The sequence below is a fragment of the Oncorhynchus tshawytscha genome, linkage group LG10 (genome assembly GCF_018296145.1).
Source record: "Oncorhynchus tshawytscha isolate Ot180627B linkage group LG10, Otsh_v2.0, whole genome shotgun sequence".
In the NCBI taxonomy this organism is placed as follows: domain Eukaryota; kingdom Metazoa; phylum Chordata; class Actinopteri; order Salmoniformes; family Salmonidae; genus Oncorhynchus; species Oncorhynchus tshawytscha.
In genome coordinates this window covers 41740472-41762045 of record NC_056438.1, presented here as the reverse complement: position 1 = coordinate 41762045, position 21574 = coordinate 41740472, and the positions used below count along the sequence as shown (strand labels likewise).

General features: G+C 41.8%; 1 protein-coding gene across 2 annotated transcripts; it reads left to right on the top strand.

The window, feature by feature from the left end:
• Positions 1–3358: 3358 nt before the first annotated feature.
• On the top strand, positions 3359–20976 carry LOC112260254 (WW domain-containing adapter protein with coiled-coil). 2 transcript variants are annotated; one of them, XM_024435195.1, is made up of 13 exons: positions 3359–3677; positions 3890–3923; positions 5854–6040; positions 6866–6939; positions 10109–10224; positions 11197–11291; positions 11675–11932; positions 12567–12692; positions 13400–13551; positions 13818–13903; positions 14089–14266; positions 18235–18362; positions 18473–20976. In XM_024435195.1, the coding sequence occupies exons 1-13, from the start codon at positions 3637–3639 to the stop codon at positions 18540–18542; spliced, it is 1545 nt and encodes a 514-aa protein (XP_024290963.1). In that variant the 5' UTR covers positions 3359–3636; the 3' UTR covers positions 18543–20976. The 2 variants fall into 2 exon arrangements, with proteins under 2 accessions (XP_024290963.1, XP_024290962.1); XM_024435194.1 differs by having other exon boundaries at positions 14086–14266.
• Positions 20977–21574: the final 598 nt, after the last annotated feature.

The window sequence follows — 21574 nt, the reverse complement described above, 5'->3', positions numbered from 1 at the left end:
ATCTACCCCCAAAAATCAAAACAGGTTTTGCTTTAAAAGTGCAAAACATTATCTCTGCCCCATGGAAAATTAGTATAATTGCATGAAATTTGTTATAATATTGCTAAATGTTCTCTCCGCCCCATGGCAAAATGTGTGAAATTGCAGGATATTAACCTTAAAATGTTTCTCTCCACCATCAAGAGGGCAGCCACAAAAATGTTTTGTCACAAGGTGGGTGGCCCCCCAACCAAATCTCACATAGGGCACCAAAAGGCTATATTATAAGAAAAGTTGATGTACTGAGTATGTTCTGGGAATGCATTCCTTATATGTTTCACATTGTTTTTTATAAATCAACACATAAAAAGAAACATAACAATATCTCGAAGAAAAATAAATTATTTGCATTTAGATTTTTAGGTATGAGTTTCCATGGTTAAGGCTGGGCAGCACCTCCTACTGGACAGTTGATTTATCTACAGCTATGCCTTTGATCTCCCATCCAGGGTTTTAACCAAGCCCAGTATTTTGACATGCACACTGTGTATTCTACTATTCTAACTCTCAACAGTAAGTTGAGACCCAGACTGTGCCTGGAGCCGCCTCTGCCTTAGATGGCTTAGCTTACATGGCTCTTGTATGTTTTTCATACAATACATGCAACAGCTTGCTATTACTATGATCCAAGTGCTTGAGATTTGTATGTCTCATGTATGTGAGACTGTAGAAGGCATATAAAATACATTCAACATTTCTGTTATGTCTAAATGGTAACCACCCAGGTAAGTCAGATATTACAAGAATCTTCTATGAATCTTGTAAGTCTATTTTCTGCCATATTTATTATTTGCAAGTTCCAGGTAGAATTTTGTTAAATTATTCTATAACTTTTCCATAATTGGAAAATAGCACTGCAATGTGAGAATGTATATATCTGCATACTGTAGTGAGATTGGCCTGTATTCACTCATCCATTCATTCTCTATCAAGGCAGGCCCTTTTTTTATTATCAATTGGCTGCCTTACAAACATATTAAATATGTACTGGTTTGCCAACTTGGACTGTTGCAGTGGCTGGCACAACATCCTAAACAAAGGACAACAGAATTATGATCTCATCTAGTATAAGAGACTAAAATTACTGGAGCATACACTGAAACAGTTCTGTATGTCTTGTTCTCAGTATTTCATTCTAGTGTCCAACAATCTTAAAGGCCCAGTGCAGTCAAAAACGTTAATTCCTGTACTTTATCTATATTTCCACACTATGAGGTTGAAATAATACTGTGAAATTGACGATAATGCCCTTTTGGTGTAAGTGCTGTTTGAAAAGACCGCCTGAAGTTTCAGTCTGTTTTGGTGGGAAGGAGTTTTGGCCTGACTTATGACATCACCAGGCAGTAAATTAGCTAATGGACCAATAAAAAAGACAGCTCCAAACCAGCTAGTTTTCAGTTTCCCCTCCCCACTCAGACCACTCCCAGACAGTCCTAACAAAATTATTGTTTGAGAAATTGCTCTTACTAAGAAGCTATTTTGTTTCTTTTTTAATTCAAACTTTTTTGATTGAAACCAATCACAGTAAGGTGCCCAGAAATGATTTGATATTGAGATAAAAAAAAAATGGCTGCATTGGGCCTTTAATTAATGGAGTAGAAAAAGAAAAGAAAACCGCTATGGTCTGAAAACATGTTCTGTTATATGGTATTACTGCCATCAAGTGGATAAGATAGGTCAAATGTTTGCAATTTAGAAGATTTGACATGTCCTTTTTTGAAGATCTATTATGTAGTTCAGTGTAAGACCTGACTGATTTCAGATAGAAATGTGAGTTATAGATCTGTGACTCTCATTGAAACCAAATCTTTCAATAGTCCACATTCTTTCTACACTCCACCTAGTGCCATGTTATTGAAGTGTAAGTTCTCCCAACCAATTATACAAGTATATGCTCTCTCACCACAGAATCATAGCTTTTCTGTCCTTCATGTGACATCATTGATTGATGTACACAGATTGAAAGTACACTGAAACCGATCAAGCAAATGCATCTGTGGGATACGTGAAAGCAAGTATATGGCTGTGATCTATATTCCTAAGCAGTTGACTAGCAAGCAACTGAGTCAGTTTGTGACTTTTGTTGACAATAAAAATATGAATATTGTACTGTGTGAGTGGAAAATGACTCAATACTTTAAAGAGAACGGAAACAACTAAAAATGGTGCTTGATAAATCAGATGAACTGTGTTGAATTTAAGGAAATCTGCACACTGTTTGTGACCAAAAGTGCTGAATTTATTCTTAATGAAAAGAACAGATGGCTTTTCCATCCCTAACATTTGTTTATTTATTTTTTTACAAACCACCCTCTACAGCTATTGGATCAAAATAAAGTAAATAATGTAAATAGTGATGGTGTCAATATGCAATTCAGCAAGCTCAGCACAGTACAAATTAGGTAACACTCACCAGAGAGAAAATGACTCCATGGACGTTTATCCTTCTAAAACGTGAGATGTTGGGTCCATTTGAACATCCACACATGAACAAAATAAGAGACAAACATAGAGTAAAAGCAGTAAGAGCCAGTCTGATCCAGACAGTATTGGTCCATGTGACCTGTCACCAGCTCTGACCCACATTTACCAGGCAAGCGTAAAGGTTCAATAAACTTTGGTGCAAATGTCCCCCTCGCCCTACACGTTTCCCCATCAGTTCTATATCACGAGGTCGGTTCATTTGGATCTGAGTGGACCAGAACAGGCATTGGAAAGCAGAGGCCAAACAAAGGCATGGTCTGATGTCTCCTTGCCATTATATAGATGAACAGACAGACATACTAGACAGACAGCGATACATAAAAACAGCATTGGTCCTGATTGGTAGGCTATCCAGATCAGGGTCAATCCCTGCAAAATATGGGAAGTGTTCTTACTGGCCCAGAAGGGTCTATTTAGGCTTTTGTCTCAGCCTAGTGCTGTGAAATTCAACAAACTATCACTTAGATTAGATTGGGCAATGCTTTGCAAAGCCCATGGATGAACTAAGAACACTAGGGGAAGGGGATAGTGATTGATTTATAATTGAATGTTGCATTGGGCACTGTGAGTTTTTTTTAGACTATCGAAATAGGCTACTGGGGTAGGGGAAAGTGCATATGCCTACCACTTTTATAATTACTTTTGTGAACCTTGCTTTCATCATCTCCTTTTCTTAGCCATGTGCATTAGCAGTTAGGTGGGCTGTGTTGTTATTTCAACCACTGTATTTCCTCTGTGTCCACCTTTCTTGGTGAGAAAGTTATTTGTAAGACTGCGTTGCAAACCCTTTATAAATTATGATTTGCGACTCTTTTCCGATATGGGAGTATCCCGGAAATAGCTAAGACATTGGAGGCGGGGCAGTTCGCATTGCTTCGTCTGTTTCCTTGCACTGCACCGGAGAGATTGTGCAGTTTAGGCGAGCAAAAAAATGTACCAAAGGCCGTTTTCAACATAGCGTAGCTAGCCACTGTAAAAATTTAGTTGCTAGCGTCCCTAGCTGGCGAACTAAATACAGAGACATCGCCAAGATCAAGTTACCAAAGACGAGAATACTATTTTGTTGTCCATAGTTCACCCCCTCGCGCGCACACACACATCAACACGGCATTGATGGTAATGCATGCAAGGAAACAACCGAGACTCAGCGATGGGTAAACGACAATACATTTTACTGCCACTTCTCATTGACGGCTCCACCACTCCTTTAAAACAATGCTGCCAACTAGCATGTCTAGCTATTTACAGCTAACTCGATTTCGCTAGCTAGCTACTTGTAGCATATTTTGCAGCGCGAGCAGAGACGGCATCAACATTTTAGATGCGTGCCCTATAACTTGGCTAACTTTATTTTCCTATATTTCAGGTGCAACGACCGAAGGGATTCCCAACCCTATCAGGTAAATGGTGAATACAGGCTAATTAGCTAGCTGCCTGGTTAGCAAGTATGTTATCTAGCTAACTTAGTTAGCTACTATAACTGGTTAAAATAGCAACCTAACTAACGTTAGCTAACTTAACTCGTAAGCTAGGCAGGCCTCAGCCTGGCTTTGCAACTCCCAAGCCATGGCTCAGTTTTGTGCAAAATTACGTTACTGAAGATACGTTGGCCTACATCTAACGTTAGCTATTTACACTAGCGAACTACGTTAATGTGTTTAGAAACAACTGATGGTTAACTAGCCAGCTAACTTAACTAACTGCTGTTTTCCCGTGACGTAGCTAGCCAACGCTAACCATGTTTACCTTTACGAGAGAGCTTGAAATTGCAGGCCTTGATACCCAGCAGGATAACGAATGTAGCATTACCATATCGTATAACTAACTAACTAAATAGCCAATTTGCTAGCTAGTGTAGCTGGATAATTATCTTCTGATCGGTAACGTTATCTGGCTAACGTTAGTAAGAGCTAACTATAGCTAGGTCTTTATCAATAAAACATCACAAGGTGGAGAGCGCTGAAACCATTGACAACTACATGACGTTTTCAAGGGATTGTTAAATAAATATTAACTATTTGGTTGTAATAACCCTTTGAAGAGCGTAGTCAGAAATACACATTTCCGATTATTCCATGCACATCAATTGCGCCCATTTAGCGCGAATCCAAGTTATACAGCAAGTAACCGCATTTTTTAAACGATAAGCAAATATCAATTGATCATGTACTTTTAGATACGTGAGGGTAGCCTCACGATATCTCATATTGGCCACCATTAATTTGATATATGTGAACGATAGCTACCTGACAAGCCTTTGCGCTTTGCCTGTCAAGCAGCAGAAGGGCGCATTTGCCGATGTAGGCCCTACTGTTGGCTGATAATGTTTATTGTGCAAGCTACGGGTAGAAACGTACAGTTGGCTAAACAGTGTGGTAAGTAGACCTAGTAACGTGAGTGTACTTTTTTCTCTCTCCAACCAACGTAGCTCTGTTACCTAGCGAAGTTAGATAACGCTATCCCATTTTCAACATTGCTTTAAAGTGTGTTTAATCACAATTGCTGACAGACATGATGGACCACATCAAATTGGCTAGCTAATCACATATGGCTAGTTTAACAAGCTAACTTTGAGGGGATAAACAAGATGGTGATATCCAAATACTGTTTGATCTATGGTGGTGATGACAGTAGTCCAACTGACAACTTTTTACAAGGATGAGGAGTTGCAGATGTCAAACTCTTTCCAAAATCCCAATCGCTGATGAAGCAAGCGAAATGACACGTCGGTTGTTTAGCTAGCGACGTGACAAATGGATAGGCTACACTCACGTATTTGAAAATACATTATGCATTGATGTTTAGCTACTGACCATAAAAAAAACATTGTTACTTGCAATATAACTCTTACAGAGCTAAATGTGGAAATGTGTAGTCCTGACTATGCTCATCAAGAGGTGATATATTAAAACCGTAGCTGTCAACGGTTTTTGCAAAGCTCGGGGTCTCCTTTCCCCCCCAGCAGCCAAATCGAACGCTCTTCATCATGTTGTGGCGTTTTATTGATAACGACCTATACCGAAAGTTAGCTAGCCAACTACATAGTTTGCTAGTCTGAATACTGCACAAGGATTAACTCACCGTAAGATGCTTTATAAAAGTGCAACAATTACAGAACTGTAATGACAAATGCAGGCAAAAATAATTGGGTTAAGGTTAGGGAATAAAAAAAACATTACAAACGGTTGTGCATACATAGGCAGGAATGAGAATTACAGCACAATGTCAAGAGTGGGAAATAGGCCTACAGTATAATGTCAGGTATTTATCAAACAGAAGAGGTGGCTTTCTATTGATATGTTCACTAACACAAGTCTATTTGTATTGCAGACTCACAAATCCCAGCCAAAGAGTCAATCTACCACCCTTCACGGTCACGATAAAATGCGAGATGGGTTATCAGATCCTACACCGCCCTACAAAATGCTCCGGCGCTCTGATGAAAGTCCGGTCAATAAGTACAGCGATGGGCACAGCAAAACAAAAACATTTCACACACTCCGAGGCAAAGATGGTGGTAAGCCCAAAGAGAACCGAGCTACACACAAATGCAGATGTTCCTTTCTCTGTATGCTTGTCAACAGTACTGTGTGCACAGAGAAGCTTGTACGTTTGTTCAGCCAGATGAGAGCTTAACCTGGTCCTAGTTATGTTTGTGCTGTTTAGCCAATTCCTGTGGTCTTCGTTATGCCAAGCAACCTTTTGGAGTTGGCTTTATCTGGGACTAGGCTAGTGAGATCCTACATCAAATTAAAATAATCTGTTATCTTGTTCTGCTGCTTAAAATATATATACACTGTTGATTGGGCTATTAAAATCACTTGGACGACTTCTGCACACGTCACCTGCTCAAAATATGCATAGATAGTCGCGTACAACAAGACATTGACCGCTGGAAATATTTAAATTACTGAAGTCTAGTCTAAGGCCCAATTCCTGACTGAAGATATACACACATAACTGTTGGTCAAGTCTATATACACAGACATCAATGCAACATTAACATAAGAAGTTATGTAGCTGGTGTTCCACAAGTGCTTGTATATGGTAGCCTGGGCACCAGTTTATAGCTAGTTAACTTGTTACTGTCTTGCCAAATGAGCAAGCGCTGTAGAATGCTAAAACTGACATGCACCTAGGCGATATTAGTATTCTCTTGTGCACTAAAGTATACATTTTTGACATACTGTACCCGGGTACTTCATAAAATGGATAGCCGCTGTAAATTCCATGTTACTGCACAAATATTTTGTTCAATGGATGGGTAGCCTCACTTGTCATGTCTATCATTGCTAATTCTGTTTTATTTCTCATAAGTGTTCTCATGTTGTTTATTTTATAGGTACCAGCTGCTCTCCGCAAGAGAATGTGCACAACCACAGCTCCCACTCAAATCAAAGCAAGGTGTCAGACACAGTAAGACTTCTTTCTTCTTGAAGAAATTATTTCTGAAAGTAGGCATTCACCAGGCTATGGCTATAATAATACATCATGGGCCCCTGAGCCACAGGACAAACTCATATACAAGTCATAGGCCAGTTCTATAGCTGCGCTAATGAGAGCATCTTCACTGGCTGCATCAGCGTTTCGTATGGCAACTGCTTGGCATCTGACAGTAAGGCGCTACAGAGGATAGTGCGGACGGCCCAGTACATCACTGGGGCCAAGCACCCTGCCACCCAGGACCTCCATACCAGGCGGTGTCAGAGGAAGGCCCTAAATTGTCAGACTCCAGCCACCCAAGTCATAGTGTTCTCTGCTACTGCACGGCAAGCGATACCAGTGCACCAAGTCTGAAACCAACAGGACCCTGAACAGCTACCCCCCCCAAGCCATAACACTGCTAAATATTGAACCAAAAAGCTACCTGGGCTATCTGCATTGACGCATCCCCCTTTTTGTACTACAACTCTTTTGACTCGACATCAAATCACATTTTATTGGTCACATACACATGGTTAGCAGATGTTAATGCGAGTGTAGCAAAATGCTTGTGCTTCTAGTTCCAACAGTGCAGTAATGTCTAACAAGTAATCTAACAATTTCACAACAGCTACCTTATACACACAAGTGTAAAGAGATGAATAAGTATATGTACATATAACTATATGGATGAGCGATGGCCATGAGGCATAGGCAAGATGCAGTAGATGGTATAGAGTACAGTATATACATATGAGATGAGTAATGTAAGGAATGTAAACAAAGTGGCATTGTTTGATGTGGCTAGTGATACATTTATTACATCAATTATTAAAGTGGCTAGAGATTTGAGTCTGTATGTTGGCAGCAGCCACTCAATGTTAGTGATGGCAGTTTAACAGTCGGCTGGCCTTGAGATAGAAGCTGTTTTTCAGTCTCTAGGTCCCAGTTTTGATGCACCTGAACTGAACTCGCTGTCTGGATGATAGCGGGGTGAACAGGCAGTGGCTCGGATGGTTGTTGTCCTTGATGATCTTTTTGGCCTTCCTGTGGCATCGGGGTGATTGTGTTGTGCAGACCGCACTACCCTCTGGAGAGCCTTACAGTTGTGGGCGGCGCAGTTGCTGTACCAGGCGGTGATACAGCCCGACAGGATGCTCTCGATTGTGTATCTGTAAAAGTTTGAGTGTTTTTGGTGACAAGCCAAATTTCTTCAGTCTCCTGAGGTTGAAGAGGTGCTATTGCGCCGCCTTCACCACACTGTCTGTGTGGGTGGACCAATTCAGTTTGTCCGTGATGTGTACGCCGAGGAACTTAACTTTCCACATTTTCCATTGCTGTCCCGTGGATGGGGGGGTGCTCCCTCTGCTGTTTCCTGAAATCCACGATCATCTCCTTTTGTTGAAGTTGACTGTGAGGTTATTTTACTTACACCACACTCCGAGGGCCCTCACCTCCTCCCTGTAGGCATTCTCGTCGTTGTTGGTAATCAAGCCTACCACTGTAGTGTCATCTGCAAACTTAATGATTGAGTTGGAAGTGTGCATGGCCACACAGTCGTGGGTGAACAGGGAGTACAGGAGAGTGCTGAGAACGCACCCTTGTGGGGCCCCAGCGGGGTGGCTATTCTGTTTCTTACCCTCGCCGCCTGGGGGCGTCCCGTCAGAAAGTCCAGGACCCAGTTGCACAGGGCGGGTTCGAGACCCAATGTCTCGAGCTTAGTGGCGAGTTTGGAGGGTAATATGGTGTTAAATGCTGAGCTACTGCTTATTATCTATCCTGTTGCCTATTCATTTTACCCCTTCCAGTATGCACATCGACTCGGTACTGGTACCCCATGGATATAGACAAGTTATTGTAACTCATTGTGTATTTATTCCTTATCTTTCCAGTTTTTTCTCTCTCTGCATTGTTGGGAAGGGCCCATATGTAGGCATTTCACTGTTAGTCTACAAAGTCACAAATACAATTTTATTTTACATAGACATTTGAATGTGTAGTCCAGTTTCGTTTGACAAATGACCTCAATTGAGGTCATTTGTCACACGAAACTGGACTACACATCCAAATGTCTATGTAAAATCAAATCAAATAAAATAAAATCAAATTATGAGATTTTGGTTGGTTGTTCTCTGGTGTTCATCTCCATCAAGACGGTGATGATAATCAGTTTTTCAAGAGGAGATTCTTTCCACAGCTCACCACATACATACATACACTTCTGCAGAGAAACAATGGGGTAGATTTACTTTTGCATCAAGATATCAGCCCCTCGAACCGAAGGGTTAGCTCCGCATGCATTTCAAGTCTTTCAACACTGTCAAGAAAACACCTGTAAATGACCTAAATGAATGCCTCGGAGCCTGGCCCACTAGCCGAGTATTACTGCTAGCCTTGTTGAGTATGTTCTCTGTGTAGACAGGAAAGGCAGTGTAACTGGGATAAGCAGAGTTTCAGCATATATGCATACACCCTGACAAACACATTTGACAGAGGCAGACTAGCCTAAATAGTGTGCAGGTTTAGGTAACTTGCTCTTAACAACAGTGCAAAGTCTAGGCCTATATGCTCATATCCTGTATTTATTTATTGTATTTTATTTACTTGATGCCTTCTATAACATTGCTTTTTGTATGTTGTAAAAGAAAAATGTATTGACCATTCTCCAAATTAGACTAAAATGTGTTTTCCAGATAAACCACATTGTTTCTTACATTTGAATCGGTTAGGCCCAATACTTTAAGCAAGGATCCCCACACATGATTTTACATGTGAATCTGATCACTAGCCACCAGCCTTTCCCCTGATTTTCCATGTAGTGCTGATCACATCCCCAAATGTAGGCCTACTTGATCTTAAAGCTAGAATCCTTAGTTGGTGATACTGCCATGTCCGTTTGGGATATTACAACAACAATGAAGTTACTGCAAACAACGAACACTGATTTTATTCCATTGCATGCACGTTAGATCTTTACTGCAAACAACAACAAAAAACATTCCCACTGCCTGACACCCCTCTCCTCAGTTTCATCAAAATAAAAACAATTGGAAAAGTGCTAGGGAGTACAGTAGTGCTGTTTCCCCACCATGCGGATTCAAACTTTGTTTGCACTCTACCCTAGAGTGTTAGGTAACCTATTTGTCGTGCCTTCTTCCCTCAGCCTCATGAGCCTGCAGACGACTGGTCCGAGCACATCAGCTCCTCCGGCAAGAAGTACTACTACAACTGCAGGACTGAGGTCTCTCAATGGGAGAAGCCCAAAGACTGGCTGGAGAGGTAAGGCCTTGAATCATGGAAAAAGTGTCACTCCTAAGCGCCATACTCTCTTCTCGTCTTTTCCCTCAACTCTTCCGTTTCTACCCTAAGACTCAATACAGAATCTATAGCCGCGTGGCTGCCGTAGTCCGACTGCCCCATTCTAACATATTTATGAGCCTAATTTCATTGATTGAATTATTGTAGGGCCCTATAACATCCCTGATGCGGAAAACGCAGATGGAACCTCTGAATCCATACATTAAAGCAGAATTCAACAATATTAAATGTTTTCAATTTGCCCAACATTTTCACAAGACAAGAATCAAAATGCATCAGTTATTAATATTTTCTTTCAACCTTCTGTAGAGCAACGTGGGAATTCCCCTGTATTTGTGCGTGCATCTGTCTACTTTGTGTATGCCTAGCCGTTAGCGATGATGCTCATGACAACGGTCAACGATGGAAAGGCTTTCTCAAAACCCTTTTCAATTAAATTTTCACTGCAAAGTATCCTATGCCTACCTGGCAGAATGATATCATGATTATTGTAATCAATCCAGTGGCAATTTGTTTTGCAAACTATGCAATCACATGTGTGCTACAGAAACACCACTAACCTAAGTCTCTGCGAACTTGATTTAAAGGTTTTTTCCAGATCTCAAAAGTGGTCTCCTGATGTGGTTTAAGCATTGTTGTGGACTTGGATTTTGTCTTTCTATTAAAGTGATTTTGGGAGCGAAAACCTGAAGAAGAGAAAAACGGAACAATTCTAAATGGGAAAAACCAAACAGGCAACGAATAAAACTGAGTTTTTGGGCCCTACTTTTAGCATGCTAAAATGTCCCAAAACGGAGATTGGTAGATTACACATTCTGACAGAAGTCTGAACATGAAATTACATTCCCAATCTGTATTGAACCAGCAATTACACTCCGCTTAATTTAACTTAAACCTGACAGTGACCTTGCGTTTGTGTTTCATTGTGTCCAGAGAGCAGAGGCAGAAAGACCCATCTAAGAGGGAGTCTAACACTTTCCCCAAAGACCGGGACTACAGACGAGAGTCTGTCGACACAGCCACCACAAGTGAGTATAAAAACTACAGAGGTAGAGCGTATGGGAGGTGTAGTCTAGGTTTCAGATGCAGCAGTAACATCTGGATTTTGACTTGCCTGCCTATTTAAAGAGTACCTTATTGTTGTGATATTATGACTACTTGTATATGAAATCATCTACAGTCTTACAATATGGCCAATGTGTCAATAGTGAGAAGTGACTTATTTTCCTTGTGTCCTCTCCTTCCTCTGCACTGATCTGAAGACTTGACAACTCTATGCATTATGGCGATCCCCTTTTCAATGTGTGAAAAAAGTTGAGGTGGAAAGGAAGTCACTATGAACTATAGAGGTGCATCCTATGTGTCAAGCCAGTGTTCGCAGCCCTAACTTGTTGTTCTTTTTGCCCCACAGAGAGCACTTCAGGGGACAAGTCCTCCAACTCTGCACCTTCTCAGTCCTCTTCCTCCACCAATCCGGGTCTGAACCAAGCCTCTGGCTCTAACCCCACCCCTTCATCTTCCTCCTCCACGGTCCCGGTGTCCCCCTCTGTCCAAACCCAGGCCTCGGGCCTGCTCCAAGACCCCGCCCTCCTGCGGCAGCTCCTCCCAGCGCTGCAAGCCACTCTGCAGATGAACAACGGCAGCATGGACATGGCCAAGATCAATGAGGGTGAGTTGGCCAATTCCACATTTCTCCTGCTTAATCTTTAGCGTACCTGAGTTCAAATGGCTCACCGGTTGAAAAAGGCTTAATTGGCACGGGCCCCAAGTTGCAAGATAGGACTTTGGGCTCAAAGGGCAAATCTGAGTCATGTTTTCTATGTAAATGTTCATGGAGCATAAGTATTGTAAAAAATGGGAGTTACACCCCCCCACCACGCTGTACTGAAATGTGAAACACACATTTGGTTTCTAGTTTCTCTTACTCCGACCAGATATTGAATCGGCTTAATTCACGATATAGGGAGTAGCTTAATCGAGGCGAAGGGTTGGTGGGTTCTATTGTTGTGGATGAGTGATCCTGAGAAAAGGGATTCTTGCCTACCAACTGGGTTGTAAAATGTAAAATCATCAAATTAAACCACCCATTCAATGACAGTTTTGTATAGCCTATATCATGTCTGCTCACCTCCTCTTCACTGTGTCACTCAACAACCCCTCTCCTCTCTTGCTCTTTGTTAATGTATGTGTATGGGACCCATCTGTGTATGTGTTACATGCATACATACACAAGTTTGGTGCCTGTTTGCGTGAGTGTACGTATCTGTATTTTTCTCATTGTCCTGTGTGTTTTTTCCCTCCAGTCCTCGCGGCTGCTGTCACCCAAGCTTCCTTGCAGTCTATGCTTCATAAACTCCTCACTGCTGGACCGTCTGCTTTCAACATCACTTCTCTGCTTTCCCAAGCTGCTCAACAATCCTCCAACCAAGGTATGGCCGCTCTTATGTCACCTTTCTGGTGATCTTTTTGATGCCTTTTTTGTTAGCTAGACTGGTTTTACAGATTTTTCAGTGTCTAGTGGTTGGTAAATAGAGCTGTGCTTACATTGCACTCTGACATGTTATTCAGAAAGAAATACATTGTAAGCATTTTCCTATTAAATGTTTTCATGGAAGCTGTTATTGTTAAAATCTGTAACTGGAAATGTTACTTATCTCTCGAAGGTGTATGGGTGTCCTTCAGTTCAGGGCAACATCTGATTTGGTTTTCTGTTGAATAATCTAGAAAATGTTGCTATTGACGTTTTTAACCAGGGTAGTCCTCAAAGCAACAATAGCCACTGAGTTTCACAAAGTTTTGGATGCATAAGAAAAATAAAACCTTTAAAATGATGGTCCTTATAGGCAAATGTATAACAAAAATATAAACGCAACATGTAAAGTGTTGGTCTCATGTTTCATGATCAGAAATAAAATATCCTACAAATTGAGTGGGCACCCCTGCCCACTCATGTGAAGTCCATAGCTTTTATTGAAATTAAATGATTTCCTTATGAACTGTAAAATGTTTGAAATTGTTGCATGTTGCGTTTATTTTTTTCCCGTATAGTAATAACCTTTGTATGTGAGATTAAGGTTGCTATCATTAAAAATATTTCCTCCTTTGTCCTATTCCCCTCCTGGACATGAACCAATAGCGGCCCAGCAGGCGAGTCAGTCACCCATATCGCTAATGTCGGACACCTCCTCACCCCGCTCATATGTGTCACCCAGGAACGGCACGCCCCAGACCAACCTCCATAACCAGAAACCCCCACTCAGCATGCCTCCTGCCTCCTCCCAACCAAAGGTCAGCACCTCTGCAGAAACTCTAAACTTGTCAAATAATATTATGATTGGGGGTGTGTATTTTTTCCATTTTTTTTTTTTCATTTCAACCCTGTGATCTGTTTCTTTCTCCCCACGTCACCATTCTTTTATCTCCATTCACCTCTGCTCTCTTCTCTCCTTCCCTGTTTCTGGCTTTAATTTTCTTAATTGTTTCCTTATCTTACACACTCCCTTTTTAATGGCTTACTCTCTCCATCCCTCCCTCTCCCCTCTGTGCCTCTGTAGGTTACCCCAGTGAAACCAGGACCAGTTTCTCAACAGGCTTCAGCAGAGAAACATCCAGAGGACCCCCGAACTCTCCGACAGCGGAGGTAGTTTGAAATGTAGAGGCACTTGTGTATATCTGGAAGGTTTGAATGTATGAAAGTGCTTTTGTAGTAGCCACCTATCCAAACCTTTCCAATCAACACAAGTGTGTAGGTGGTAGACTGGAGGTTGTTTCTGGATGGAGCCTTACTCTCCTTATAACGACTCTGCTTTCTCTCTTGTCTAGTAGTCAGGGGAGTCCGCCATCAGGACCTAACGGCAACGCCACCGGCGGCCATTCGGTTCTCAACGTCGCCTCAGCCCAGTCCAGCACTCCCGGCTCCTTCACTCCCTCGCTGGCCTCTCACTTTGATGAGAACCTCATCAGGCACGTCCAGAACTGGCCCGCTGAGCACATCGAGAAGCAGGTAGGAGCTCCACTGTTAAGTGCGATAACGGGATGATCAACATATGAGAACACCGAGTTAGTAGTTTGTATGTTAATATCTGTCAAACTGTATGACTACGATTTTAATGGGTTCAATATTCATCATGAAAATAATACCATACTGTGTGGATATAACGGGAATACACAGAAGGTCATGTTAGTTGTTAAATTAAGATTTGTGATTGCAATTTAGTAGTCATGCATTGATGTTAGTAGGATATATGCATGTCATTGAGTTGTGTATATATTATTACGTAACGGCAGTTTTAAATAGCACTACCATACAATCACATTTCGTACCTACAGTTGAAGTCGGAAGTTTACATACACTTAAGGTGGAGTCATTAAAACTAGTTTTTCAACCACTCCACAAATGTCTTGTTAACAAACTATAGTTTTGGCAAGTTGGTTAGGACGTCTACTTTGTGCATGACATAAGTCATTTTCCCAACAATAGTTTACAGACAGATTATTTCATAATTCATAATCACAATTCCAGTGGGTCAGAAGTTTACATACACTAAGTTGACTGTGCCTTTAAACAGCTTGGAAAATTCCAGAAAATGATGTCATGGCTTTAGAAGCTTCTGATAGGCTAATTGACATCATTTGAGTCAATTGGCGGTGTACCTGTGGATGTATTTCAAGGGCTACCTTTGAACTCAGTGCCTCTTTGCTTGACATCATGGGAAAATCAAAGAAATCAGCCAAGACCTCAGAAAAATTGTAGACTTCCACAAGTCTGGTTCATCCTTGGGAGCAATTTCCAAATGCCTGAAGGTACCACATTCATGTGTACAAACAATAGTACACAAGTATAAACATCATGGGACCACACAGCCGTCATTCCGCTCAGGAAGGAGACTCGTTCTGTCTCCTAGAGATGAATGTACTTTGGTGCGTAAAGTGCATATCAATCCCAGAACAACAGCAAAGGACCTTGTGAAGATGCTGGAGGAAACGGGTACAAAAGTATCTATATCTACAGTAATAACCTGAAAGGCCGCTCAGCAAGGAAGAAGCCACTGCTCCAAAACCGCCATAAAAAAAAAAAAAGACTATGGTTTGCCAAAAAATATAACTGCATATGGAACAAAGATCTTACTTTTTGGAGAAATGTCCTCTGGTCTGATGAAACAAAAATATAACTTTTTGGCCATATGTTTGTAGGCTAGCAAGCCAAAGAACACCATCCCAACTGTGAAGCACGGGTGTGGCAGCATCATGTTGTGAGGGTGCTTTTCTGCAGGAGGAACTGGTGCACTTCACAAAATAGATGGCTTCATGAGGGTAGGAAAATTATGTGGATATATTGAAGCAACATCTCAAGACATCAGTCAGGAAGTTGGTCACAAATGGGTCTTCCAAATGGACAATGACCCCAAGCATACTTCCAAAATTGTGGCAAAATGGCTTAAGGACAACAAAGTCAAGGTATTGGAGTGGCCATCACAAAGCCCTGACCTCAATCCCATAGAAAATTTGTGGGCAGAACTGAAAAAGCATGTGCGAGGTGGGAGGCATACACAAACCTGCCTCAGTTGCACCATCTCTGCCAGGAAGAATGGGCCAAAATTCACCCACCTTAATCTGGGAAGCTTGTTTAAGGTTACCCAAAACATTTGACCCAAGTTCAACAATTTAATTCAATGCTACCAAATACTAATTGATTGTATGTAAAATTCTGACCCACTGGGAATGTGATGAAAGCAATAAAAGCTCAAGTAAATCATTCTCTCTACTATTATTCTGACATTTCACATTCTTAAAATAAAGTGGTGATCCTAACTGACCTAAAACAGGGAATTTTTACTGGGATTAAATGTCAGGAATTGTGAAACTGAGTTTAAATGTATTTAGCTAAGGTGTATGTAAACTTCCGACTTCAACTGTAGATGGCAGTAGCTATACTCAGGTAATTTCCTATTTGGAGTTGATTGAATACAAAAAAGTCAAACTCACTTGTCAATGATGAACCATTTCAGTTACACCTGCTCACGGAGACCTGATGGATAGAAAAGGGACATTATATACACTGCTCAAAAAAATAAAGGGCAGACTTAAACAACACAATGTAACTCCAAGTCAATCACACTTCTGTGAAATCAAACTGTCCACTTAGGAAGCAACACTGATTGACAATAAATGCCACATGCTGTTGTGCAAATGGAATAGACAACTGGTGGAAATTATAGGCAATTAGCAAGACACTCCCAATAAAGGAGTGGTTCTGCAGGTGATAACCACAGACCACTTCTCAGTTCCTATGCTTCCTGGCTGATGTTTTGGTCACTTGAATGCTGGCAGTGCTTTCACTCTAGTGGTAGCATGAGATGGAGTCTACAACCCACACAAGTGTCTCAGGTAGTGCAGCTCATCCAGGATGGCACATCAATGCGAGCTGTGGCAAGAAGGTTTGCTGTGTCTGTCAGCGTAGTGTCCAGAGCATGGAGGCGCTACCAGGAGACAGGCCAGTACATCAGGAGATGTGGAGGAGGCCGTAGGAGGGCAACAACCCAGCAGCAGGACCGCTACCTCCACCTTTGTGCAAGGAGGAGGAGTAGGAGCACTGCCAGAGCCCTGCAAAATGACCTCCAGCAGGCCACAAATGTGCATGTGTCTACTCAAACGGTCAGAAACAGACTCCATGAGGGTGGTATGAGGGCCCGACGTCCACAGGTGGGGGTTGTGCTTATAGCCCAACACCGTGCAGAACGTTTGGTATTTGCCAGAGAACACCAAGATTAGCCAATTCGCCACTGGCGCCCTGTGCTCTTCACAGATGAAATCAGGTTCACACTGAGCACATGTGAGTCTGGAGACGCTGTGGAGAACGTCCTGTAACATCATCCAGCATGACCGGTTTGGCGGGGGGTCAGTCATGGTGTGGGGTGGCATTTCTTTGGGGGGCCGCACAGCCCTCCATGTGCTTGCCAGAGGTAGCCTGACTGCCATTAGGTACCGAGATGAGATCCTCAGACCCCTTGTGAGACCATATGCTGGTGCGGTTGGCCCTGGGTTCCTCCTAATGCAAGACAATGCTAGACCTCATGTGGCTGGAGTGTGTCAGCAGTTCCTGCAAGAGGAAGGCATTGATGCTATGGACTGGCCCGCCCATTCCCCAGACCTGAATCCAATTGAGCAAATCTGGGACGACATGTCTCGCTCCATCCGCCACAGACTGGTTTGCACCACAGACTGTCCAGGAGTTGGCGGATGCTTTAGTCCAGGTCTGGGAGGAGATCCCTCAGGAGACCATCCTCCACCTCATCAGGAGCATGCCCAGGCGTTGTAGGGAGGTCATACAGGCACATGGAGGCCACACACACTACTGAGCCTCATTTTGACTTGTTTTAAGGACATTACATCAAAGTTGGATCAGCCTGTAGTGTGGTTTTCCACTTTAATTTTGAGTGTGACTCCAAATCCAGACCTCCATGGGTTGATACATTTGATTTCCATTGATAATTTTTGTGTGATTTTGTTGTCAGCACATTCAACTATGTGAAGAAAAAAATATTTAATAAGAATATTTCATTCAGATCTAGGATGTGTTATTTTAGTGTTCCCTTTATTTTTTTGAGCAGTGTATTTAGCCATCACTTCAACTACAAAGAGCTGAACTACCAAAAAATGCTGGGGCTGGCTAGTCAGAAGCAGCAGATAAGCTGCCTGCCTTAGGGTACTCAGACAACAAGGGTTCACTTGCTTTCACTTCTTTTGCACACCTTGATAGCAGGTTATGGAACCAATAGGCAGGCCTACGACCCTATACATAGTGAGTGTAGGCTTTTCGGTAGTCTGACTAACCGGTACTGAAACACATTTCTCATTGGGGATTTCCTTCTGAAGAAGCTTATTTTTTACTTTCTGATATTTGCTCTCCATGCTAAAGGTTAATTTGTGTTTTGGTGCACTCTCTCAACCAGCTCCGCCTTTCTCTTTCAGGCAGCACGGTTACGGGAAGATGCCCACAACATGGGCAGTCTCTACATGTCTGAGATCTGCACTGAACTCAAAAACCTCAGATCATTAGTCAGAGTGTGTGAGATCCAGGCCACGCTGAGGGAACAGAGGTGAGAACAGGACAAGCGAGCACACACATCATAATTGTCTTGTGTAGTGATTGTGTCTATGTCACATGATAAATTGCTTATTTTCTTAACTTTCCTTTTCTTTCTCCCAGAATACTGTTCCTTAGACAGCAGAGCAAAGAACTGGACAAGCTGAAGAACCAGAACTCTTACATGGTCTGAGAACCTGTGTGGGAGACGAAGGACGGTGAACTGCTTCAGACTGCAGTCGAAGCCCTCAACGAGGTCCTCTGTGCCCTGGTCTGAACACTTCTGAAACGTCATGAACCAAAGGGCAAATGAGGAATACGGAAAAGAGTCTGGGCCTGTTGAAGACATCATGGGCCAAGCAATGAAGCGTACCATTGCCGAAGCCCCTGAAAGTGTAGATTTTATTAGGCGTCCAAGATTTAAATTTTCTATGAAATTGCAGGCTGAAAGAATTCCGAAGCCTAGTTGAGCATTTCATGGACACCCAAACCGGTCGATTCTGAGGAACCTACAGGTCATACCTTTTTCTTACCTGAGAAACAGCTGCCGCCTTTTGGAATCGTGGACTGTTTGTTGCACTGGAGAAACTGAGAATATCTGGCTTTCCTCTGGAATAGCCAGTTTTGGTTGGGAATGCATACATTATGCATAATGCATTAACTGAAGTTTCTAGCGTGAACTCAGATTGGCTTGAGATGTATGAATCAACTGATTCATGAACACGTCTAAAGCATAGACTTGAAGGAGTGCAAAGAAGATTCTTGAATGAGCCAACTTTGATTCCTTCCAGACTCATATAGTTAGGAATCATGAATTTAGCAGTCCCAGGATCATGGGTTCATTATTAGCGGAGTACTTTTTTTAATGTGATCTGACAAAGATGCATAGCTGCTTGATGGAAGTTGTCTGTCTGTCCATGCTCTCCCCACTTTCCTGCTGGATGGAAATAGTCTGTAGACTTCCTAACTTCCCACCCCAATATGACTATGACCCCTCTAACGTTGGGCCAGGTGACTTCTCAGAACATGCTGCCCCATGGAGTAACCTTCCGGTAACCTCCCAGTCCATATCACTAAACCCTCAACAGAATCCTACAATAAAGGGCAACGTTCTCATCCTCCACACCCTCTGAATATCCTCCTACGCGCACCTGCATCTAAACCCCCATTTGATCTGTACTTGATTATTTTCCCAGTTTCTCCTGAACTTTGATGTTTTGTAAGCTTGTCTGTTTTGTCTAGCTTGAGTCTGCAGAATAATTCATTCCTTATCATGTGCAGTTTATTGCAAAATTGTGAAAGGGTCTTTAGTTTTATGTGGTTATGTAAAACCTAAATTATTGCACATTATTCATTTTGTCCTTGTGAATAGGATGGGATCATTTTTTCATGGGACTCACCTTTGTCTTGACTATACTAGCTAAGCCAGTACAGCAGTAGTTAAATGGATTCCGTAGTTAACGTTTGCAACATTTCGTTTTACCAAAGTTAAACTTTTTTAGGTCTCACTAAATAAAGTAACTATTTTACAATGAAATGTTCACAGGACAATGCTGTCTCACTCTTCCACATCCACAAACTTAGCTTCGCCTTCCTTCTCCTAAGACCCCTCTGATCGATCAGTGGCATGCTGAAATTGGGAAGGCACTGGCCAAAGCGTTGGTCTGTAGAACAGGAGTGACTCACGTACACACTTATCAGATAGTGGGGGACCAGAGGTTTTTGTGAGGATGGGGCGAAAATAGCTTTGTATATTATTTCTTTAAAAGTATATCAGAATAAAATAAATTATTCTACCACAAATCTCTTGATATTCTCATTTTATTTATCACCGTTACACTGATGTTTGCAAGAAGGCATATGCATTATTCCAGAGTGATTCAAAACAAAATGGTATCTTGCCTCCAACTTCAAAACCTGCCAAAGATAACACAAAAATCCCCAATCCTTTAAACCCTCCATGACAAAGCAGAATCTTTCTTCTTTCTGTATGTTGTAAACATGCTCGTCATTTAATGATTGCTGCATGAATTCAGAAATGTTGGTCGTACTTAACCTGCAAACATAAAAGTACAGTTGTGCTCATTCAAACATAATGCTCAGTTGCTCCCGTCATGCGACACTAGATGGCAATATATAGCTGGAAATGGCGCTGATCATTCTGTTCTGTGGCTCGTCTTTTACATTTGTCTCCTCGATTCCCTTGTAGGCATTTAATTAACATTTAGCATATTTCTCAACAATGGTTACTGAATACTTTCCTGTCATTACCTCTCTTTCACTGCTGATTGCTATCTGTTCATGCTGTCTGATCTCAAGTTTTGCATTGTGATATTCCTCTGAATTTTTGATGGGTGGTTTTAATCTAGGTTGAAGATATCTTCAACCTATGTTTCAATCAGGAAATATGAATCCAATCAGTGGACCTTAGCCAACGGATACATGCATGATTAGTGGCCCTTATTGTTGATTTGATGGTGCCTAAAGCAATGAATCAGATTATCTTTCATAAGCATTTGCATTCTTCACTAGCAATTGTGTATATATATATATTTTTAACTTTATGGTATGGAGCTATTTTTAGAGCACCGTGATTTGAAGGTTGAGGTATAAAATACATATTTACATTTCTGTCTCATCGTCATAATTTTGTTCAAGAGCCTTAGCAATATTAGGAAGTGGGTCGTAACATTGAACAGGAGATGGGTAGGTATCAATTTTCCATTGGGGCCTTCATAGGCAGGTGTTATGGCCAGCATTCTGTCATTGACTTGGTCTTTTTTTTTTCTCAACCAATAAGTGTCTTAACTAGCAAACCAACATGTATGCAACCCTCATGCCGATCATGTAAACACTTATTGTATCAAGTCCCTGAACAAGGCACTTGTCTCTCTAGAAATTCCTCAGCACACCTATTGGTACTATTGACAGTACTCATGTGGTCCTGACTAGTCTCTTGTGGTTCCCTGACCATTTCAGTGGCCAAGAACAGCACGATACAATTTCATTACTATTTAGTCTTAGCAATATAGACCCTGCAGAATGAAGAGCTTAGTTATAATTGGTTCATGAGCAAGTGACGCAATGTACATGGAGGTCACCCATTGGCTCTGGAGGTGGGTTCCCTGAGTCACATCTAGAAGCCACTGCTCACATTACAACAGTTTGCACTGATCTCCAGTTTTTATTTAAGCCTCAATGTTGGCATAGAGACAAGCACAGTAA

Bases quoted from the DNA above. Each gene is read 5' to 3' on its own strand.
- LOC112260254 (XM_024435194.1), top strand. From the start codon at position 3,637: ATGGTAATGCATGCAAGGAAACAACCGAGACTCAGCGATGG. The intron at 13,552-13,817 runs GTCAGCACCTCT...GTGCCTCTGTAG, and splicing joins CTGCCTCCTCCCAACCAAAG to GTTACCCCAGTGAAACCAGG. The intron at 13,904-14,085 runs GTAGTTTGAAAT...TCTCTTGTCTAG, and splicing joins CGAACTCTCCGACAGCGGAG to TAGTCAGGGGAGTCCGCCAT.